At 40.2% G+C, this 20,094-nt stretch overlaps 1 protein-coding gene across 1 annotated transcript in view; it reads left to right on the plus strand.

The window, feature by feature from the left end:
- MAD1L1 (mitotic arrest deficient 1 like 1) overlaps window positions 1-20,094 on the plus strand; it is a 373,028-nt gene that overhangs the window by 99,219 nt on the left and 253,715 nt on the right. Inside the window, exon 11 of the mRNA XM_059826248.1 lies at window positions 16,641-16,785. Coding sequence (XP_059682231.1) covers window positions 16,641-16,785 — 145 coding nt within the window. The remainder of the gene's footprint in view (window positions 1-16,640; window positions 16,786-20,094) is intronic.

A 20,094-nucleotide genomic window follows, 5' to 3' on the forward strand; every position in this document is an offset into this window, starting at 1 on the left:
GAATAAAGGGTGCAAAATCATTTCTTCTTTTACATCTAGTTCTTCATCTTCCTTGGTTCATTCAAAGATATTTTTCTGATCTGCATTCATGTTATCATTTGCTCCCTTATGAGTGATTAGATTGCGCCAAAGCATAGAGAGCAGAGTCCTTGAAGCAATTGAATGAGGAAGACGGCTTACTACAAGAAAAATGCCCTGGGACATGAATTGCTTTAAAACCTTCAGGCAAAAGTTAGAAGTCTCAAAGTACATCTCATGTAAACAAGATGGCAGTTTCTTACTGCTTTTTAGTGTTGTTTGATGTGTATTACATTCGAGCAAATCTGTTTTGCCGTAATTATACACCTACCATATAAATTTGTATTTTTATATTTTCATATTGCCATACAGACGTTAAGAAGCCTGTTTATGCACAAGAATCAGATTCCCAAATGCTGTATTCTGTGCATGAAAGCAACGGTTGGAGGCTAAACACTGTTAAATTGACCATAAAAAGAAGTGATTGTACAGTAACTTTGAAAGTGGGAGTCTCTCTCAGGCATTGCAGGAGTGAACTGGTTTCTCTGAGACCTCTGGTGACTATATGCATAGGAAAAGCCCCATCAGAGAGAGCAGTCAGTATTAAAAACAATAAATTAAAAAATGTATCCTAATACTTGCTACTTTTGCAATGCTATGTAGGATAACACAGTACAGGTATTCTTTTTTAATAGGCAGTGGTGAGTACTGTGTGTGTCTATATATATATGCACACATATAAATATACATGTGTTTCAGGTGCAGGAGTTTTCTAAGTCTCCACTAGCAGCGGGTTGGCAAGTTCTTATTTTAGAGTTCCCACTCACTATCCCACTGATGCTGCAGTTCTTTGTCATGCCTCCAGTTGCACTGGAGAACAAAGTATCACTCCCATCTCTTCTCCCCCCCTAATTTTTCTTGAGGCATACTGCCTGACACTAAACCTTAGGAGTAATGACAGAAGTAATTCATTATTAATGAGTTAACCTCGACTATATAGGGCTTGACGACTTCTGTCTGCCTTGGTGAGTTTGATGTGTACTTTCCTTCCAGAGAAAAAGAAAAAGTAGATTCTGCACAGAATAGCCGTGGGGTTCTCTTTGTAAAATGTCTGCTTCTGCTTAAGCGGGCTGATGGTAGAATGGAGCATTTCATTGCTGCTGATGGCAAAGTGATACTTCATACTTCGCTGGCGATTTCTGAACTCCATCAGCCCTTTACTGCTGGGAGTCAGCATGGCGTGGTAGATGAAGATCAAGACTAGAAATAAAATATAATTTAAAAAAACCCCCAAATTTCAACCCTAACTCTGTGATTCTTGTGCCTAGCAGTGGAAAGCTTGCTCACCTTCCACGTTAACATTTTGCTGTTATTGAAATGGCCACATCTGGCTTCCTTACAGAGTAAGAAACGGGTGAATACTTTTGCACTATTTGGGATAAATGAAGTATGATTTGGATAACTTGCTTTAATGTACAGGTTTAGGCACAGGCCTTCCTGTCAGCAGGGCACTTTCTATCTTCAAATGATGTTCAGCTAAGTGTCATTATTAGCACACAGGCAAACTAAACTAATATATCTCCAGTGTATTCCCGTACCTGTTAGCATCCCAGATATTTGCTTTGTGACTTTCCTTTATCAAAACTCCTGGGTTATCCTCTGCTGCCACAAAATCCTTCAATTGCCTTTCTTTGGACATCTGGTGGTATTAATTGTGTGGTGGACCTCAGACAAGAATATTCTGCCCAGTTACGTTTCTGGCTACTAGTGTGGCAGTAAGTATTATTAGTAGTTATTGTTGTGTATTGATTTGCATTTTCAAACTGCCTTTCAGTGAAGACTGTTAATGAGCTATGTAGTGATTAGTTTCCTTTTCAGCAGCTTCAGCAGAGATTGATGTAAGCAAAGTCACAAGAACCAGCTAGATATCCCAGAATAGGAGTCCTGGTATCTTGCTGTGTCCCACTGGCAGCAGGCATGCTTGGCTGTTTTGTAGTCTGGGCTGGTGGTGCAATCTGGATACGAGTTAGTGGGTGTACTTAATTTTGGTTGTGCCTGCACTGCTTCTTGTGATGGAAGATCAGGTGTCTTGAGGTTACGAATATTGGTGTCGTGCCTGTCCTGTGTATATATAAGGTCATTGGTTTATGGCTGTAACATAGTTAATCTTCCCCTCTTGCTTTAGACAAGCTAGGTCGCCAGGTCCCAGGTTCTCCAGTCTTGTGAATCTTGTGGCTGATGGAACATGATGTTCTTCTTGCCTCTGGTGAGAAAGGGGTGTTTGAATAGGAGATTTGCTCAGTACCTTCCTGTGCTGTGTAAGCAAAGAATCCTTCTATCAATTCATACAAAAACTAACCCTGCCTTTTTAAAGGTCACTTCTGTCTCACTCAGCTCTTAAAGTTCAAGAGGAAATAAACTGCTTAGAGTTGGCATTTTTCAAGTCAAGTGTCAACTTTCCAAGCCCCCAAGCCAGCGAATGCGGAGGAAGAAGAGATTAATAAGTGAGCTGCTTGGTTGATACAGTGATTGTGCAGAAACGTTCCCTTTCTTCTTTCCTCTTTATAGGGCTTTGGAATGAAATGGAACATCATTGAAATATCTCACTTTCTCCTTTTCATTTTGCAATGCAAAAGTATCCAAAGCTCTTTAGAAGTGTTTCTTTTCTCATTAGTCCACTGACAGCAAAGCAGAGAGTTTGTCAGCTCCAGTGAAGTAGGACACAAGGAACATTTTATGACAATGCCAATACCTGAGAGCTCCTTTAACCACAGAATCTTATTATCCAGTGAGAATAAAATGCATTTTCAGAAAGTAGCTGAAGGGTGAAGTCTCCAAGCAGGTGCTTGCCTTTAACTGCATTGATGCCTTTTCCCATGCAGGAGACAGTGGATCGATAAGGAAATAAACAGGAAGAATGGGCTTTATTAATGAGGTACAGTGGAGGCAGCAGGGGAGATGATAATGGAAGACAGGTGGCAATCGAAGGGCATGCTGAGCGTAGACCATCTATCGGCTGCCAAAGTGCCTCTATTGAATGTGGGAGATGTAGGCTATGCAGGGACCAGCACTGCTAATTGTGGTGTTGGGTAGCTCCAGAGCGAGCGAGCTGTCCATCCCATTTGTTGTGTTGGGTTTTTAGTTTCGGGCTTGGCAACTTTTTCCTTGTGCATTTGTTTTGCTGGCCCATATAAGCTCTCATTGAAGGTTTTCCGCCTAAAAATGTCTTCTTTCCTTCATAAAGGAGTTTTCAAAAATAAACACATCAGCAGCATTATCTTTCTTGCTTTGCTTTCAAAAAAAAAAAAAAGCAGCACCATGGTATGAACTATTTTTTAAAGTGATAGATAAATCAACCTTGCCAAGTATCTCTGCATTTTCCAGTTGTAGACTCCTAACTTTCTTGTTTTGGCTGGTACAGCTATGAATTCTTAATGTAGGAATGCTCTGCCTGCCCATCATATTATGGAAAATGGTGGTGATGGTGTATTAAGGGCTGCATTTCCAAATGGCTTTAAAATAGGAATAATTTTCTTTTTTACTCAATATGCAGGTGGCCACTTGATGTGAAATCACACATGGTGTTATTTTTTATGCCCTTTGGGTTTTTATGTAGTTAGTGTTTGGTTTCTCTAGATACATATTTAAAAGAAGAGCTCTTTGGAAAATTTGGGTTGTTGAAAATTTTCTTTCGTAATCCTCCTTATTATTGTCACCTGAGATCGCTGAAAATGAATATTGCATGTCTGTTAACCAGAGAGAAGATCATAAGCAGATCTTTTGTTGCATGAGAAGTTGATTCACAGTCCTTTTAATTCCTATTTGCATTCTAACAGAAATCCATGAAGACAGGTGCTGTGAAGAGTCCTGGCTGGTGAGGCAGGGCAAGGTGAGGATCAGCCTGATTGTTCTGGTCTGTAACATCTGCTGCTCCAGTCACCTCTTTTTATATCCACTGAACAGCACAGATTATGCACATCAACCTTAACTTTATATGCATCTGTGGGACGCCTGTGATCTGCAGCCACTTTTATCTCCTCTTTGGTGCGTGATCCTTTTTTGCTGTCCTCTGCAAAGGCTGCACCTTTTGGATAGCAAAGTCATGATCTAGTTGGAGCTGTGTTGCGCAATGGCCTTTGGTTTGCAATGTAGTGCTAAGGGAATGAAGGAGTTCCAAATGCTGAGAAAACCTGAACACAAGTATGTTCAAATACGATAGATAGGTATGGCCTTAATTCTTACATATTAGGAGATTTTGGCAGTTTGTGAATCCTTTTTTTTTTTTCATGGTGAGCTTATGGTAGCAGAGACTGATCAGCTGGACCACTTGCTGCCCTAGCCAAGAGCTGGCAAACTGCACCTGTGAGAATAGAATTTTTTTTTGCCCAGCTACTAATTTACAGTTTGGAAATTGAATATGACTCATGTATGAAAGAGATTAAATGACAACATATTCACCTAAGAAATTGCAACAAAAATGTTCACCTGAGTAAAATTTAAGCTAGATGAGATCTGTTGGTGTGCATTAAAAATAAGCAAACCCTCTTTTTTAACTCTTTTCCGCAATTTGCAATCAGATCAAAAATCAATCTAAACCAATGAATCAATGCCAGAAGCTTGGGGTAAGTCTCATAAAGGAGCAAATGTGCAGTGATACTTCTCATGTTTTCCTCAGTTTGAAGCTTAAGGATTTCTTGAGCTGAAGGGGATATCTTTTTGTATTTAGTAGCCTATGATGAATTTGCCTCCATTAATTTGTTTAGTTCTTCTATTGAAAGAGGCAGTGAACAACTACTCCTTCTTCACCTCTTGCCACCCATGATTTTGCAGGTTCAGGATTGTTTTCATTCTTCTCACACTGCTGTAGCAGAATATAGGGCAGCTAAACATCTGATTTTCTGCATCAAATCAGTTTTTCCTAGTTATGGAGTACCGGCTAGAGTAATATCTGACAGGGCTGTGAGAGTTTGGGTGGTAAAGATTGATCAAGGCCGGTCTTCGTTATTCTCTATTAGATGGAGAGGGGAGAAATGATGCCAGTATGGTCAAGTGAGTATTAAAAGGCAGAATGGGAACAAGAACGATTGCGGTGTAAGAAATACGTGCCCAAGTCACTGTGGGCTGGGAGCTGGGAAGTGAGCAGATGAAGCAGAACCGATCGTGGTGTGACTGGATGGTCTGGCAGATGCCATCCCTTCCTGAAAATGACACAGCGCTTGATATTGCCTTGCATTGCGGGAAGCAATGTTTGCAAACAAAGTATCTCTCTAATTGTGTGTTGATTTTGCTATGGAGAGACTCCCATGAAGGTGAAAAAAGGCTGCCCTTTCTCCACATCCCAGGGGAGAGAGGGAGGTATGAGGAGGTTGAATCAACCACTGTGTCCAAATATGTCTCATAAACAATTCCACAGGAAACTGAGGCAGCTTAGCCCTCAGGCAGTTTTCACGTCACCCAAATCAGTGGCTGTTGCACAACTTCAGTGGTGCTGATGTTTGGCTTGCAAAGGAAGAGGTGAGTTCTGCATCCCTCTGGATATGGACTTCGCGCTCCAGAGGTAGATGTGATGATATGAGCTCTTACAAACCCTCCAGCTGAGACACTTACTGATTGTGCAAGGGCTCCTGCTGCATTTTAATCCAGTGTAAAACTGCTGGGATAAAAGCACTGCAGAAACAGTCTGCTTGTGTGACGAGTTACGGTGCTGCACTGATGAGGGCTGAAACTTTTCACACCGTACCTGCTGAATCCATGCAGGACTACCATCCCTTTCCTCCAACATCTCAGTATTGACACACGGACCTGGTTGATGCATGATTTGTGATATCAACTGGTCGAAACCAAGTTACGTTGAACAGGGCTGGTCTTTTATAAGTGGTGCAGAAACAAAGTGACTTGGTTGCCATGTCTTTAAATTCATTTCCCTATCATAGCTTCACCCTAAAATAAAGCATCTGACTTCTCTGCGCACCTAGTGATTTTGAAACCTGAAACTGCTGCATAAAGGCTATTTACATGTCCACCGGACTGGCTTCTGTATAAAGTATTCATTGCAAAAAGATTGCATAGCGTGTAGTATTGTGTTATTAAACATTTAAAAATATTGACGCCGGAGAATTGATGTAACAGAGCTCTAAATGTAGTTGTTCTAGCGGTTCTCCTTCCACAGTGAGCTTTATTCCTCTTGCCTTATATTGCTTTAAAGGTTCTTTGAGCTAATTTTGGGGAAGGAAGTTAGAGGGAAGTAGGTCTCCACGCCCTGCAGATCAGTTGAAACAGTGTCAACAGTCCAGTGGAAGATTCCTAGTGCTGTGGATTTCTGGGTGGTAATAGGGAAAATGAACATCCACAGAACATTTTTGGAATAAGGTGAGCAGGACTTCATTAGTAGGTCTGGTCTGGGCATATCCTTTTCATGGGGAGAAATCACTGCTTGGAAGCAGTGTCTGGGAAAGCAGTTTGCCTCTGCTAAGCTGCCCACACATACAGGCTGAGCAGAGTGAGAGTGTGCCATTGTACAGTATTTCTTGGGCTGATGGAGAGCGGGGCTGCAGAGCCACCGCAAAAGGATGGCAGATATTCATGGTGTGATAGTCTAGCTTGGGAAGATCCCAGTCTCTTTAGTCTCATTATCTGACACCAGATGGTTGGAAAACAGCTATTCTCTGCTTTGTGGGTCTGTGTTTGCTTGTATACATGCCCAAAATGGATGTATATGAGAATGAAAAGTAATTTAACTGGGATGATGCTTACCCCACACTGGATGTTTTGGGGGCGGTTGCAGCTAACTCTACTGTTTTTCCTCATTCTTGTTCTTAGATATATATTCTTGCTTTTATGTCTTTTCAACATTAAAATAATATTTGCCCCATATGGAAAACAGGTATCTGGAAGGCAACATCAGGGTTGCAAGGTGAAGCTCTCAGAGGGTAGGAAATGCCAGAATTCAAGTTGCTTGACACATCCTTAGTCTAGTTTCCTGTACCATGTAGGATTCCTGTTTCATCTGCCAGAGACGGTGGATTACGTTGACTTAATGAGCAGCTATTCATGTTTTTCTACAGAAAAAATTAATAATTCATTAGTTATTTCTTATTCTAACCCTGTTATACCAGATGTAAACCAAGGAGAAAGTGTAGCCTTATTTTGGGGATGCTATTCTGGAATATTTAGAACTTGTTCTCTTGAAACACTTAACATACGAAGTCTTGGGTAATGCTATGAGTAGCTGCTGTTGATTTCAGCAGTAGTGTCACGAAGGACTACCTTTGAAAAGTTCATGGTATCAGCTAGGAGCTCTGGCATAGGCAAGAATTAGAACTGGGGTTTTTGGGAGACTTTCAGTTGCCTTAATGTGAGACCATTCTCTTTAAGCAATTTCTGTGCTTCATTAATCTTCCAAATTCTGCAGCAAATGAGGCAGAGATCCTGCAGAAAACAGGTGCAGTTAACAACGAATCCTGATTTCGTGTCAGAGCATGGTAGAAAAGATTATACGTTACCATGTCAAATTGTTTATGCCTGAAGACACGATGGCACTTGGAAAATTCATGATTACAGGTCAGGTTATTTGATCATGGAATTTTTAAGACCTTTGTAGTCTTAAAATGCTTCCATATTTTGGATTTAACAATTAGCAAGTCTGTTACAATGCTATGCTTAATATGGCTTGGATCATGGTAGACTGCTTTGACATAACTTGAGTCAAAGCAGGTGGGAGGCGGATATGAGATGAAGTTAAATTGGTGCTTGTGAGAAAGAAAAGCCAAGAACAGCAGTCTGTCAGAGCGCTTGTCATAGATAGCTAAGTGACTTTTCAGCCATTCCCTTACTTTTATCTGCACCAATGTCCCATGGGTAAGTGCTAGGGGGTAGTACTTAATTGTTTGGGTTTATTTGTTGTCAACAAGTATACGTTATGAATTCTCTTCTGAGTTCCCGGTGAAAACCTAGACAGGTTTTCTTCACATAATCTGGAGGCGTCTTCACTGACAAAAGCCTGATGCTGAAATGCTGAGCCATAGCTTTGAATTTTAGTAAGAATTGTGGTGGGGGTCCATCACTGAATTGTTCTGCAAGAAATATTCTGCAAGGAATATTCTACAAGAAACAATTGTGTTTCTGTAAATTCATTCATGTAGTCTTAGATTCAGATATTAAAAAAAAGAAAGTGACTAACAGTAATGTACAATACTCATTTCACTACTCATTTCACTGTGGAGTACAGTAATGCACATTGGAAATGAGCTCTCATTGGAAAAGGTCATTTGAAGCAGATCCGCAGAACCTTCACGAAGCTGTAATGAGTCACGAGTCTGTGAGGGCTCACTTGTTATATTGTACTGGAGGGTTTAATGTTTTGTTTTTCTCATCTAAACACTTTGATCCTCTTTATTTTATTAAGATAAGCTATTATCTATCTGTCAAGAGCCTAGAATTTCAGCAGATTTGTTTGTTGACAAGTTGGTTCAGCACAACCATTCTCCTACTCACTTCTTTCCCTACTTCAAGCAAATTTTCCTTTTTTCACTCCTCTTTATCACTCCTTTATCCTTTATAGCTCCTCAGCTCTCATGGTGCCTATTACCAGATGACTTTTCCGCTCTCATGATAAGTGTTGGTTTGAATGTATATCAGAAATAGGAAGTAGTCTTAGTCTCTTGTGATTTTCATGTCACTAGTTGTCTGTGCTGTGTTGCTGTGCTTCACACCAGTGCTGGAGAGTTGGGCCTGTGACCTGACAGCTTACTGGGAGGGAAAATACTTACCAAATTTAGAGCATTTACGGGAGATTTTTTACAATGCACTTAATACTGGATTGGGTTGAGAAAACTATGCAATGCCTTCATCTCACTTCCCACTTTTGATTGTGCAACAAATTGAAACCCTTCAGGCAAGTGTATTTGGCGGTGAGTGGTGTCGGTGGGGAAGCATCGAGGTAGAGGCTTAATCTCTATAGTCAGGGAGAAGCAAAAAAAGACTAATACAAAAAGAGTGAGAAGTTTTGACTTTCTTCATCATATTTAGGCACGGCCATGAGTTCATCCAGCCCACAAGTGTGATTATAGATTTGTAGCTGATGGGGCCAACTGCATTATTCATTATGGTTCAAATTGAAATTAAATCATGGAGGGCAATTTTCTGTCTCACACTTCAAGGTCAGATGAGAGTATTTATTATTCCCTCTGTTTATCTGTGAATGCAAATTGAATTTAGTGATTCAAATTGATGAAATGTTAGAAATATAAAACTCGTCAGAGCCGACACGAAGAGAAATTACTGGGTAGAGCTGGCCAGTGACTTCACCATCCCGTGTACAGGCCTCTGCTTTGATTAGTAATTATTTCAATTTTTGGGTTTTCTCATTCCCAGTTTTGTTTCAGTTGTTGTCGTTTTTGTTTTCAAAGAAAAAAGTGTAATAACACTTTGAAGCATTTAGAATTTGAATTAGATGATGTAAATAAAGCCAGCTGCAGAGAGGATGCTTGGATCCTGGCTGGAGAAGAGGTTTTCTTTCAAAATTCTTCCTTGGAGTTATTTTTTTGGGGCTTGTTTGTTTGTTTTCCTCCCTCCTCTGAGAGTTCCCTTTCTCCAGTATTTTGCTCCCTTGCATTGCACAGAATGTTGAAAGCCGGCACGGGGTGTGATGGGGAAGGGAGCCGCCATTTGCCGTCTTGTGGTGCTGAAGCTCCATGCATTTCCCTACTGACCTCTCGCCCGCAGGCTGACCTTCCTCACCAGCCGCTGCTGTTCAGACAGCAAAAATTGGGACCTGCAAAGGGGACGACGTGAGCATGGCTCTCTTACTGAAATAATCGGAATGGAGGTATTCTCTTCCCAAGTCACTATAATGCATTTCGAACAACTTCGTGAACATCTTTGCTCAGTTCAGAGTATTAGTCTGTGGTCAGAAGGCATTGCCGTAGTGTGTGTCCTGTTCTCTGCAGTGTTGGAAAGACACTTTTAACTTGTACGGGGGGGATTATTCTTATCTCAGAGTGGGAGTGGAAAATCCTTATCAGTGAATACTCTTTAAAAATAGGCAGTCCTCCATAATTGCCAAATGCCACTTACAAAATTATGATGCAGAGATAGATGATACATGCTGTGCAGGCTATATACACTGTGTTAATAATTGTAGATGACTGTTGTTCTTAGCTTCTGCTTTTTAATTACTTGTGGTTTATTAAGAACGTTTAGTATTTGCTTCTCTACCAAGCACTGCAAAGGGAATCGGTTTGCTCAGGATGCAGGGCTTTCTGACTTCTTGTTGATTCAGAACAAGAGCCATGAGCATTTGGACATACCAAAAGCCCTTAATAGATTTGTCTACGTAAGCTATTATAAATCACTTTGTGTATTCAACTATCAGCTTGATTTCTCCTGTAGCCAGTTTTACTGAAGATGGCAGCGTTTTCAAGTTAGTAAGCATACAACAAGCAGTGTGGGTTCAGTGGTTTTTAAATACCAGTAAAAGTTTTATTCACCAAATAAATGCCTTTAATAAAAGCTTTGGCCTTATGAACACTTCAGGTTTGATGGCTTAGAAAAAGTACATGTATGCCTGTAGTTATCTCACCCTTGAAATACTTTACATTCCAGAAGTCAGGGGTGGATGTATTTGACAAACTATTCATGTTTCAACTTCAAAACAAACCACAGAAGTCTCTCATTTATTAAGATGTTGCTTTCATTCTCGTCTTGATGGTGGATGTGGAAAGCATGTTTATTAGCATGACAGTAAATGTCACGTTGAACGGCTGATTCGATATCTGTTCAGATAGAGCCACACTGGCCTTTGCATTTTGGCAATGTTCCTGGTTTTGGTTCCTTTGGGTTATTGCAGTCAGCAAAGCCGCATACGTTGCAGCAAGCGTGTTGACCCTGTAATGAAAGGAAGCAGAGGGTGCCTGATGTGAATTTCTTTTAGTAAATCCTAACTCCTGCCAGTCAATTATGGCTATTGTACTGGGGCTGGGACATAAAATTTGTGGTATTTTTGTTCTGTAACCATTCACTTTGAAGGAACTGCATTTCTGAGCCTGATATTTATGCTGCTGGTTAGGGAGTAAAATTAAATACTGTCTCAATGATAAAACGTACTGTCAGTGTACCAATAAAGCTTCAAACATCTGTCTGCTTCTTACCCATTTCATCTGTCCACCCTAGCAAAAGAATTCTCTTTCTGTTGTTCCCTCATTATAAATTCAGTATGATTCAAGTCTTCCTTGTATGTAGAGCAGCAACGTGATGTATGAACTGCTTATTTTTAAATGATTTGTGATTTATGGAAGCCTGATGGTGAGTTATATAAAGGTCTTTGAGAAAATGCAAAGAATGAACCAAGAGAAAGTTTGCAGATGTCTGCTGAAGACTTGGGAGAAATAAATAGCAAGAAGAAAGCTTGTTTTCCTACTGACTCTCTGTAGGCTGTTTCGTGTAGTATTTTCTGTAGCAGTATTTCATATGGCTCTCTATGAGGCACAGTTAAAGCTTGAAATAAAATATGGCCTGTGTGATAACTTACACTACAGATGTTAATATTTTGTATCATTGCTCCTTCTGAATGTAGTCACCAAATAACACAGCGGGGAAACGTTGGCCTCCACAGGTCCCACTTGTGCCCGTTGCAGTGTTTGACAGCAGGGCTGGATGCTGCTGCTTCAGTACATTAGCAGTTCTGTACGTGAAGAAGAAAGGAAGCGGAATAAGATGCCACACAATCTTATTTTAATAAAAGTTCGTACCCAAACCTTTGACTTTTGAGCTGAAATACTTGTAGCACTAAAACAATTTCTTCCTTCCTGATGTTTGTTTTTCTAGTTTACCTGTCTCAAATTTATTATTTTTGTCAGCTCCATTCTGCAGCAGTGTTCTCAGAGCTCCCATCATCTTTTCAGAAGCATTTTATAATGGATCAATTTTTTTCCTTTTTAACATAAGATGGATTTTTTTCTGTTTTGCCAAGCCCCACCTTTTCTTTCCTGTGTCCTGTCCCTTTTTAAGTCAGACTTCTTGTCATTATCTTCTCCCTTCTGTTTTTCTTTTTTAATTCTCACCCCCGATGATGGTGGTTCCTGTCGAGGCAGGTTGGGTAGAGGCTGATGGGGGGAAGAAGTGTGTGCCAGAAATTGGAGGTTGGAAGGACCCTTGAGGGAGGGCACAGGCAGAGATGTTCTGCTGCTATCCACTGGACAATGTGAAGACATGCTGGAGTTACCCTGTTGCTACTTACACCTTCATGTTGGCTTATAAAACCTGGGGGAGAAGAACTGGAATGAAAAAATAACATTTTTGTTGAAGCTCTCTGTTCATCAGTTTCCAGTGTGGTTTATGTCTTTGTGTGTACTGTCTATAAATGTGTAGCTACCTTGAGAAGGCTGCAAGTTGTCAAGCCTCAGGAATGGCTGTGCTTTTCTTCATCCAAATGTCTTGCTACAAAACAATTTCCTTGTTCCTTTTTGCCTCATTAGCTTGTGTGCTAACCTTTTTATTTTGGACTCTGTCATGAAGATGTTGATAGTTGCAGCGTGTTTCTTTCTTGTGTTATATATGTGGAATAGCACTGTCATCGTGTTTTCCCTCTGAGCATCTTCAGGATTCTTCCCATCCACGCTCCCTGTTTTTCGGTGCCTTCTCTTTGATGTGATCCTTGTTTCTGACAGCTGGCCCTGGTATGTGCAAGTGTCTCATCTTTTCCTGAGTTGCAACATGACCCAGACAGTGTTGCTCTTCTAATTGTCTCTGTGCCGCTGTGGACCTCTTGTTTTCCTCTCAGGTTGGTATACAGACTGGTTCTGGCATCCTGTTTGCTTTCCCTGTTATTTTTTCAGTGTCTCTGAGGTGGTAACATGGCTACTGAAAGGATGGAATGATTAAAATAATGTTTTATGGATCATTGCGGGGGGGGGGAAGCTGTCAGCTGCTTTGGAATTTTTTGAAGGAGATTATTAAAATGTATCTTACAGCTTCAGCATTCACTCTCTGCCGTCATTGTTCTCAGTCTTTCAAAGACGATTCTGGAAAATGAAGTTTTATCATTAAGATTACATTAAAGTGGATTACAGAAGGGAAGAGCAAAATATGAAGAGTCTCAACAGCTCAGAACAGAAGGATGTTGGCATCTCATTCACTGGGATGTGGAACAAGGAACATTAATAGGCTGATAAACAGAAATGACTTTTCCTCTTTAAGGCTAAAAAGGTTTACTTTGAAATTGCAAAGATTTTTTAAAAATGCCAGTTCTCCAAGCTAATGTTGAACAGAGAACTTTGGGCCTATTTTATTTTATTTTTTTTTAAATGCTCATTTTGAGTGAGCAATTACTTATGAAAAGCCATAGGTGTCATGAGTGTGGAAGACGAGTGCCCACATCGAACTTGAATGCTATTTGCTGCTGGGTACCTACTTCCAAATCCTTTTGTGTCAGTAAGGAATTTAACTTTCTTTTTGGATATTTTTTTATAGAGGTGGTTTTTGTTGTATTTAGTGCAGTTTCTGGAAGAATTATCAATCTGTCCTAAGAGAGGAAGAATCGATCTCAATAATTTGCTTTGGCATGGTGTAGAGAGCTGTAAGAAAGTTGAGTTTCACACTTCTTACAGCAAGGAAACCTATGGCAACAGAGTCAGTTCAGAGAGTTTAAGTATTTTCCCTGCTTTCATAGACATCTCTGGCATTTAAATTTTATTTACATTAACATCACATTTGATCTGAGGCTGAAATACAAGCAGATGATGGTGTTCTTTCCAAAGACCATGTAATGGCTGAGGAAATTGTCCATTTGTCTCCCTTGGCTTAATTTTTCTCTCATGTTTTAAAACACTAGTTTTCCAACCTAGTTTGAGAGGTCTGTATGTGGCTGAATGTCTTTGCTTTCCATGAGATGTGAATCTCAAATATTTTTCATTATTTCAGAAAGAAACGTAGCACATATTTTGCTTTGTGAATGCCAGCTCAATCATAATCCATCAGTCCACTCAGCATTTATAGAAATAGGTCACAATATCAGAATATTAAGAAAAAAAGATTTCTCCATTGTCCTATCAAACTGTTTTGCAATAATCAAATGCGAGATTCTGGCTGTTTTGTAGTATTTAATCTTATGTTTGCATTTTTTCTTCTGTTCTGACTCTAATCAGAGCTACATTTCTTTGACAGAGCAACTAATATTTGCAGTAAGGTTTCTGTAGTGCAATTTAAATTGTTATAACACAGTTGATGGGGTTTTTGTACTTATATTTACCCTATGCATAAAAAAAGAATACCGTTGAACAAACTCTAATGGATCTTAAGACAGTGGCTGAGGTTACCTGGTCTCACCCATCTGTTCTGCCCTGTATTGGAGGCTGACCTGTTGCAAACTTGGTAGGCTGGCACGTATGCATGGGCGTAAAGTCTGTCTTAGCACAAGCTTAGCAGCGTCTGTCTTAGTACAAGCCCTGTGGAAAGCGGGATAAGTGTTTTAAGCCTAAGATTTTGAGAGGCGTGGTGTGATGAATCTTCTTGTTACATTTTAAGATGTCACCCAAGTTGTGTCCGTCGAGTGGAAATGACTGTCAGCCTAAATTGCCCCTGAAGGGGTGTTTAAGATGTAGGATGCTGTATTGTGAACTGAGCAGCGGAAATGGGAGCACATGTTTGAGTTTGCTGGCTATACTGCAACGTGGTGACCTCCAGCAAAAGGAGGGCCTGGAGAGCAGTGGTGGGTAGCTTCATAATTTGGCGGCTGTAACTTCTGAATGATGTGGGTTTCGCACACTGCAGGTAGTCGCTTCCTGAGTGACATATATGTGCTTGTGACATTTGACGTCTCGGTTATACCACTTAATTTTATTCCATATTTCACAGTATGCCAGGACTCAGCCTGCTATTTGGCATCTAGGAAATTTTTTAATATGTATTTATTTTGTAGAATCTGACAAGAGTTGATTCTCTGCTTTATCCTGTGGAATTCTTGCATTGTTCAGTAAGGAAAAGGCTAGTGTTTCTATTAAGTATCCACAAGACTGAACGTGAGATGTTTGCTGAGGTTGGGATGGGGAAGGGAGCATTCAGCGCAAGGCTGGCACCGCTTCATGTTCCATCACCACAGATACTGCTCTTGGGCAGAGGTTCCCTTTTTAACTGATTAATTAAAACAACCAAGGAAGTAGTGATGCCTTGGTAATGAAATTATCCATTTTCGAATGCAGATTTGAAGCCCTCTTGATGAACTTTCCCACCTGAATACAACAATGAAGAGACTGTTTCACAGTCGCTGATTATTAAATTGGTCTGTGAATGGTTCCAAATTGAACTGGAGCTTTAAACAGGCTTCTAATTCATCCAGTGTTTTAAAATGCATATTTTTCTTCAAGGAGGAAGATTTTGAGTTAGGGAGACAGCTACTTGGGGATTTTGGTCAATTCCTACATAAATTTCCCAAGAAGTACAATTTGGTGACCTGGCAGTGCAGGATGTACTTGATTGACGCTTAGAGTGTCTTTTAAGGCAGTATTCCCTTTTGGATCTATCTAAACAGTACCTTAACAATACTGCTATTTTATTTGAAAGCATTTTTATTTATTTTCTTTTAATTATAATGGTGAAGAATACCCCTCTGAAGCATTCATAAATTTTCTGGTGTTGTTTTTAGCATCAGAGAAACAAAGATCTTCTGTTCCTGAGTAAGCTAGAGATGTTGGTTTTGATCTTTCCAGCTTGCTTGAGGGTTTTTGACTTGTGTGCAATACTTTTTTTCATGTCCTGCTCACTCTTTAAATACTTAAAGTTAGTGCAGTCTTGGATAAACTTGTCATACTCAAATTATAAACTGACTCTTAACAATCACAAGAATTATTTCACTCTTATTTTGTTATTGATCAAGTACTTTGCCAGCATACTTGATCTGTGATGAGCCGCTTGATGAGTGCATTGGAACAGCTGTCCATTAGAGTCCCAGCAGTAGACTGAGTGCCTGAAGGGCATGCATGAAGAACATCTCCAGGTATACAGGGATAATTTTGCGTCACCATGTCGTGCTGCACAGAGAGCAGAGAAGAAGAGGGACGAAGCTAGTCTGGCTTAATTGAGAATCATGTCCACATTGCAAAAGAAGTGCTAATCACCTGGCCTCAGATGACATTTCTCTTCCAATATAGGTTGCTGGCATGAACAATGTGCAGGTGGTGGCTATAATGACTTGCTGAGTATTATATGTCTGTCAAAGCAGATCATATTAAACCTCAGTTTTACTTCTACATTGTTAGAAGAAGATTAAAAGATACAGTAGAACCTGAGATAGTGCATCATTTGTTGAAAACCAGGCACCTTCTCAAAGGCAAACTGGTTGATTTTGAAATAGATGTGCAATTATTTAAATGCTTTGTATACGTGAGGTTCCAGTAATTGTCTTGTGCTGAACAAGAAGGCTGTCACTGGGATGGTTCTTCTCTCGTATCTTTTTCTGAGAAAGGCTGATAATGAGACTCCAGCTACTCGGTTTCCAGTGGTGCAGCCAAGATGAAATGGCACCAGCCGCAGTGTCCTGGTATCGTGGTGATGCTTCTCCTCTCAGGTTTTTCTGATCTGACTAAGAGGCAGTGGTCGAGATTTCATAGGTCTGTATTATCTTTTTTTAGTGCCCGAATACTGGAGAAGGCCCGGCAGCAGTTGCAGGAAGAAATACTACGGGTTCAGAGCCAGCTCTTGGATGAGAAGAAGAAGCGTGAGCAGCACGAAGCACTGGTCAGACGGCTGCAGAAACGTGTGCTGCTACTCACCAAGGTGAGTTTCTAGATAATGTTTGGAAAAGCCCATGTCCTTATTTCTTTCCTCCAGGTGTAGTCCTTGCTATTTCTTCCTTGTTCACCTCTGTAACTGGTACTACAAAGTTGCTACGGGGTCTTTGCATAGCAGGTGCTATAACATACATGAAACTTGTCTTTAGGGCTGCGTTAGAATAAAAGTACTAGTACATCCTAAGGCTTTGCTAGTCCCCCCATATGGGCTCATGCTGTGTTGGCGATACGTGACTTAGTCTCAGGCTGGACATTTGTGCAAAGCAGAGAATTGAATCATGTTGTTGTTAGAGTGTTTTGAGCCACTGAAGGGAATTTATAATGGCTTTGGCTGCATCGCGTCCTTTCCTAAAGAGAACGAAACGACGGCACCTTGTCAACTGTTCCTGTGGAAAAACAATTTACAGAGAGTAAGAGATTCGCCTTCCTCTTATGCTGAAAGTCTGTTCAAATGTAATGGTAGGCACTAGACCAGTAAATTGAAAATACGTTTGAAGATTCTTTCTGTAGGATATATCAAAGAAGTCTGCATTATCCTATATCAGGTATGCTCTCATGATGAAATTCTATACAATAATTTTGAAGTCCGTAGAGTATTGAAAACTTTATATTAAATTCTGAGAGTGCTCTTTACCCAAAGGGAATAATAATTCTCTATAGTCAGAATGATAGCTACTTCACTTTCCAAGAATACACCTCACAAAACTTCACTCATCTGAGCAATCTCCCTGACGTTATAAAGCTGCTCACGTAAGTAAGCTTATGGGTGTGCATAAGGTCAGACTTGAGTAGTTAGAGCGAGTGAGAGGGAGCCAGGCACATCGCTGTGTACAGGGAGGAAAGATGCTGGTATGGGAGTGTCTGAGCAAGAGGGAAAGGAGCTGTTCTGTTGAGCTTGTGCTTTAGGCCTTAATTTTCAGTGTTAACTAAAGCATTTTGATCATTTTTAATTGTGCTGCATGCAATTCTGTGTAATTCCGTGTCATTGTTAAGCCAAAGAGTCTGTGATGTGTGGTAAGCAGGGCTTCTTGAAGCATGAAGCAACTGCTACACAAGAGAATATTCTATCAGATCTTCTGGCTGCAGAATTTGATGCCACAGAGAGTCAGATAAGCGAGAAGAGAAAAATTACATCAGTTCTTTCTGCTTTACACTGAGGCAGGCACTACAATCAGAGTGGATGGACCGAACTCTTTCCATGGAAACAGAAGAGGCACCTCTTCTCAGTCTTTCTAATACCCCCAGCAGCAGCCAGCCCTCCATACTGTTCTAATTTGGTACTGGCATGGCTGGATATGACACAGGTGGATACTGAAGCCAATAAAAATCCTTCCTTTGCAACGTTCTCAGCTGTCTAGCATTGCGCTGGGCCGCTCAGCCCTGAAGCAAGTTTCTCAGATGGTTTCTAAAATAGTCCCTTTGTTAACTTATTTCCAGTCCTCAGCAGAAACACATTTTGTCATAGAACACAAAATATCATTACTTTTTTTTAAGTACTGGACAAAAAGACAACAGTACTTTGTCATGTAATGGATTGTACCCTAATTCATATAGAAAGACAGAGCCTTTGCTTTGTTTGCTATCCTTCCCCTGAAGACGAGTAGAGGAAAAGTTGGAAATGTTCTTCATCAGACCATGGCAAATAAACTTGTGTTTTGACAGTGGAAGTTTTCAGTGTGTTCAATGATTCCTCAACTGACCTGTTTTAAAGGAATAAAGACTTTGCTGTTCTCTGAAAATTTATATTCCATCCAGGGAATGCTAGGGGTCCTTTGTGAATAAGTACATGCATTATGGTACTTGGGCAATCTATCCTTGGTACTATTTCTCCTACTAGTTGCTCTTCTCATGCAAAATCAGAAGAAGGAATTTCATTTAATTAAAAAAGTATGATATTGTGATTTAAAATGAGATTGAGCAAATATATTGCCTGTTAAAAATAATTATTTTACATTGAAAGCATATCACCTAGAATGGTATTTAATCATCTAATTAGTGGCATCAGTAGTACAGTGTGCTCCTATGTAATTTCAGAATGGAAAAGATGAGCTCTCTCTATTGAATCTTTTGTCTTGTTAAATAGGACTGTGAAAATCTAATTTGGGGGAGACAATTGTATATATGATTGAATTGCTGTTGCTTTTGATAGTATGATTTTTGCCTTTGTGTATATTTGACCCTGTAGTAGGGCAGTGAATCTGTTCCTGTATGCTGAGCAAATAAGGATTGAAAGGCATCAGTCGTGTTTAACAGCGCAAGTTTAATGCAGTAACAGCTATCCTTTCTTTGGATAACCTGGAAGTCTCAAGCCTTGAATACGTTTTAAAAGATCAATAGAAAACGATAAGCTGTTCTTCATTTGATAACAGCAGTACCTAATATTTTAGTAGTAAACATACTCTCTCCAGGAGGTACTTGCTTTACTGATCTGATTCGTTCTCAGCTTACTTTTACGGCTATTGGATTTTTTTCCTCAAGATTCAAACAATATTTTTTGGGTTTCACAGACTGCCTGTCTCACTTGTTCAGTCTTGTTCATTTTCTACTTGCCACAGTCTCTGTCTTTCTTGGTTGTTCTCGTATTTCCATTTCAGTGCATTTAACTTCTCCCTCCATTGCTTGCTTCCTCGCCTCATTTACTTCTTTTGGGCTTTCTTGACCTTACTTGAGCCTTTCCAGTTGGTTTACTGTTCGGAATTGGCACAATTGTCAGTCTAGGATAGTTTGGTGAGTCACTACAAATCTCTCTTCCCTGGCAGACTTGGAGAACAGTGTTCTCCAGTCTTTGGCATACTAGTGCAGCAGTCCAGCCCAATCGATTCCGCCTCTGACAGTGGGCTGACATAGGAGCTGCGTCCTGGTTATTCCTGTTGACAAACTGCTGTTTAGAACATGTTAGTTGATTACGTTCTCCCATATGTCCTTGTAAATCAGGGCAGTACTTAAGTTTTCTGATCTACAAGTTTTCAGTGAAACATAAGACTAGATTTGGACACCCTAGAGCTTTTCAGACATTGATGGCTTGCAGGTATCTGCTGGAGTGTCACCCTATTCACTTAAGGTGATGGAAAAGAAATTTTGCTCTTTTAGAAATCCACTTGGCTGGGTTTGATGTCTGTTGTGTTGTCTTTTTGCTTTGGCTTTGCTCAGAGTTTTAGGGAAATCTTTAATCTTTGCTTTATTACGTGAGGTAGTTCCGATACAGCAGTAGTGGGAGATACCTGAAATGCTGGGGAAAGACCTAGTCCACCTCTGCCCTTTTTCTTGTTTGATTTACTATTGTATTGGCTTTGAA

This window comes from Gavia stellata, chromosome 18 (genome assembly GCF_030936135.1).
Source record: "Gavia stellata isolate bGavSte3 chromosome 18, bGavSte3.hap2, whole genome shotgun sequence".
Lineage (NCBI taxonomy): Eukaryota > Metazoa > Chordata > Aves > Gaviiformes > Gaviidae > Gavia > Gavia stellata.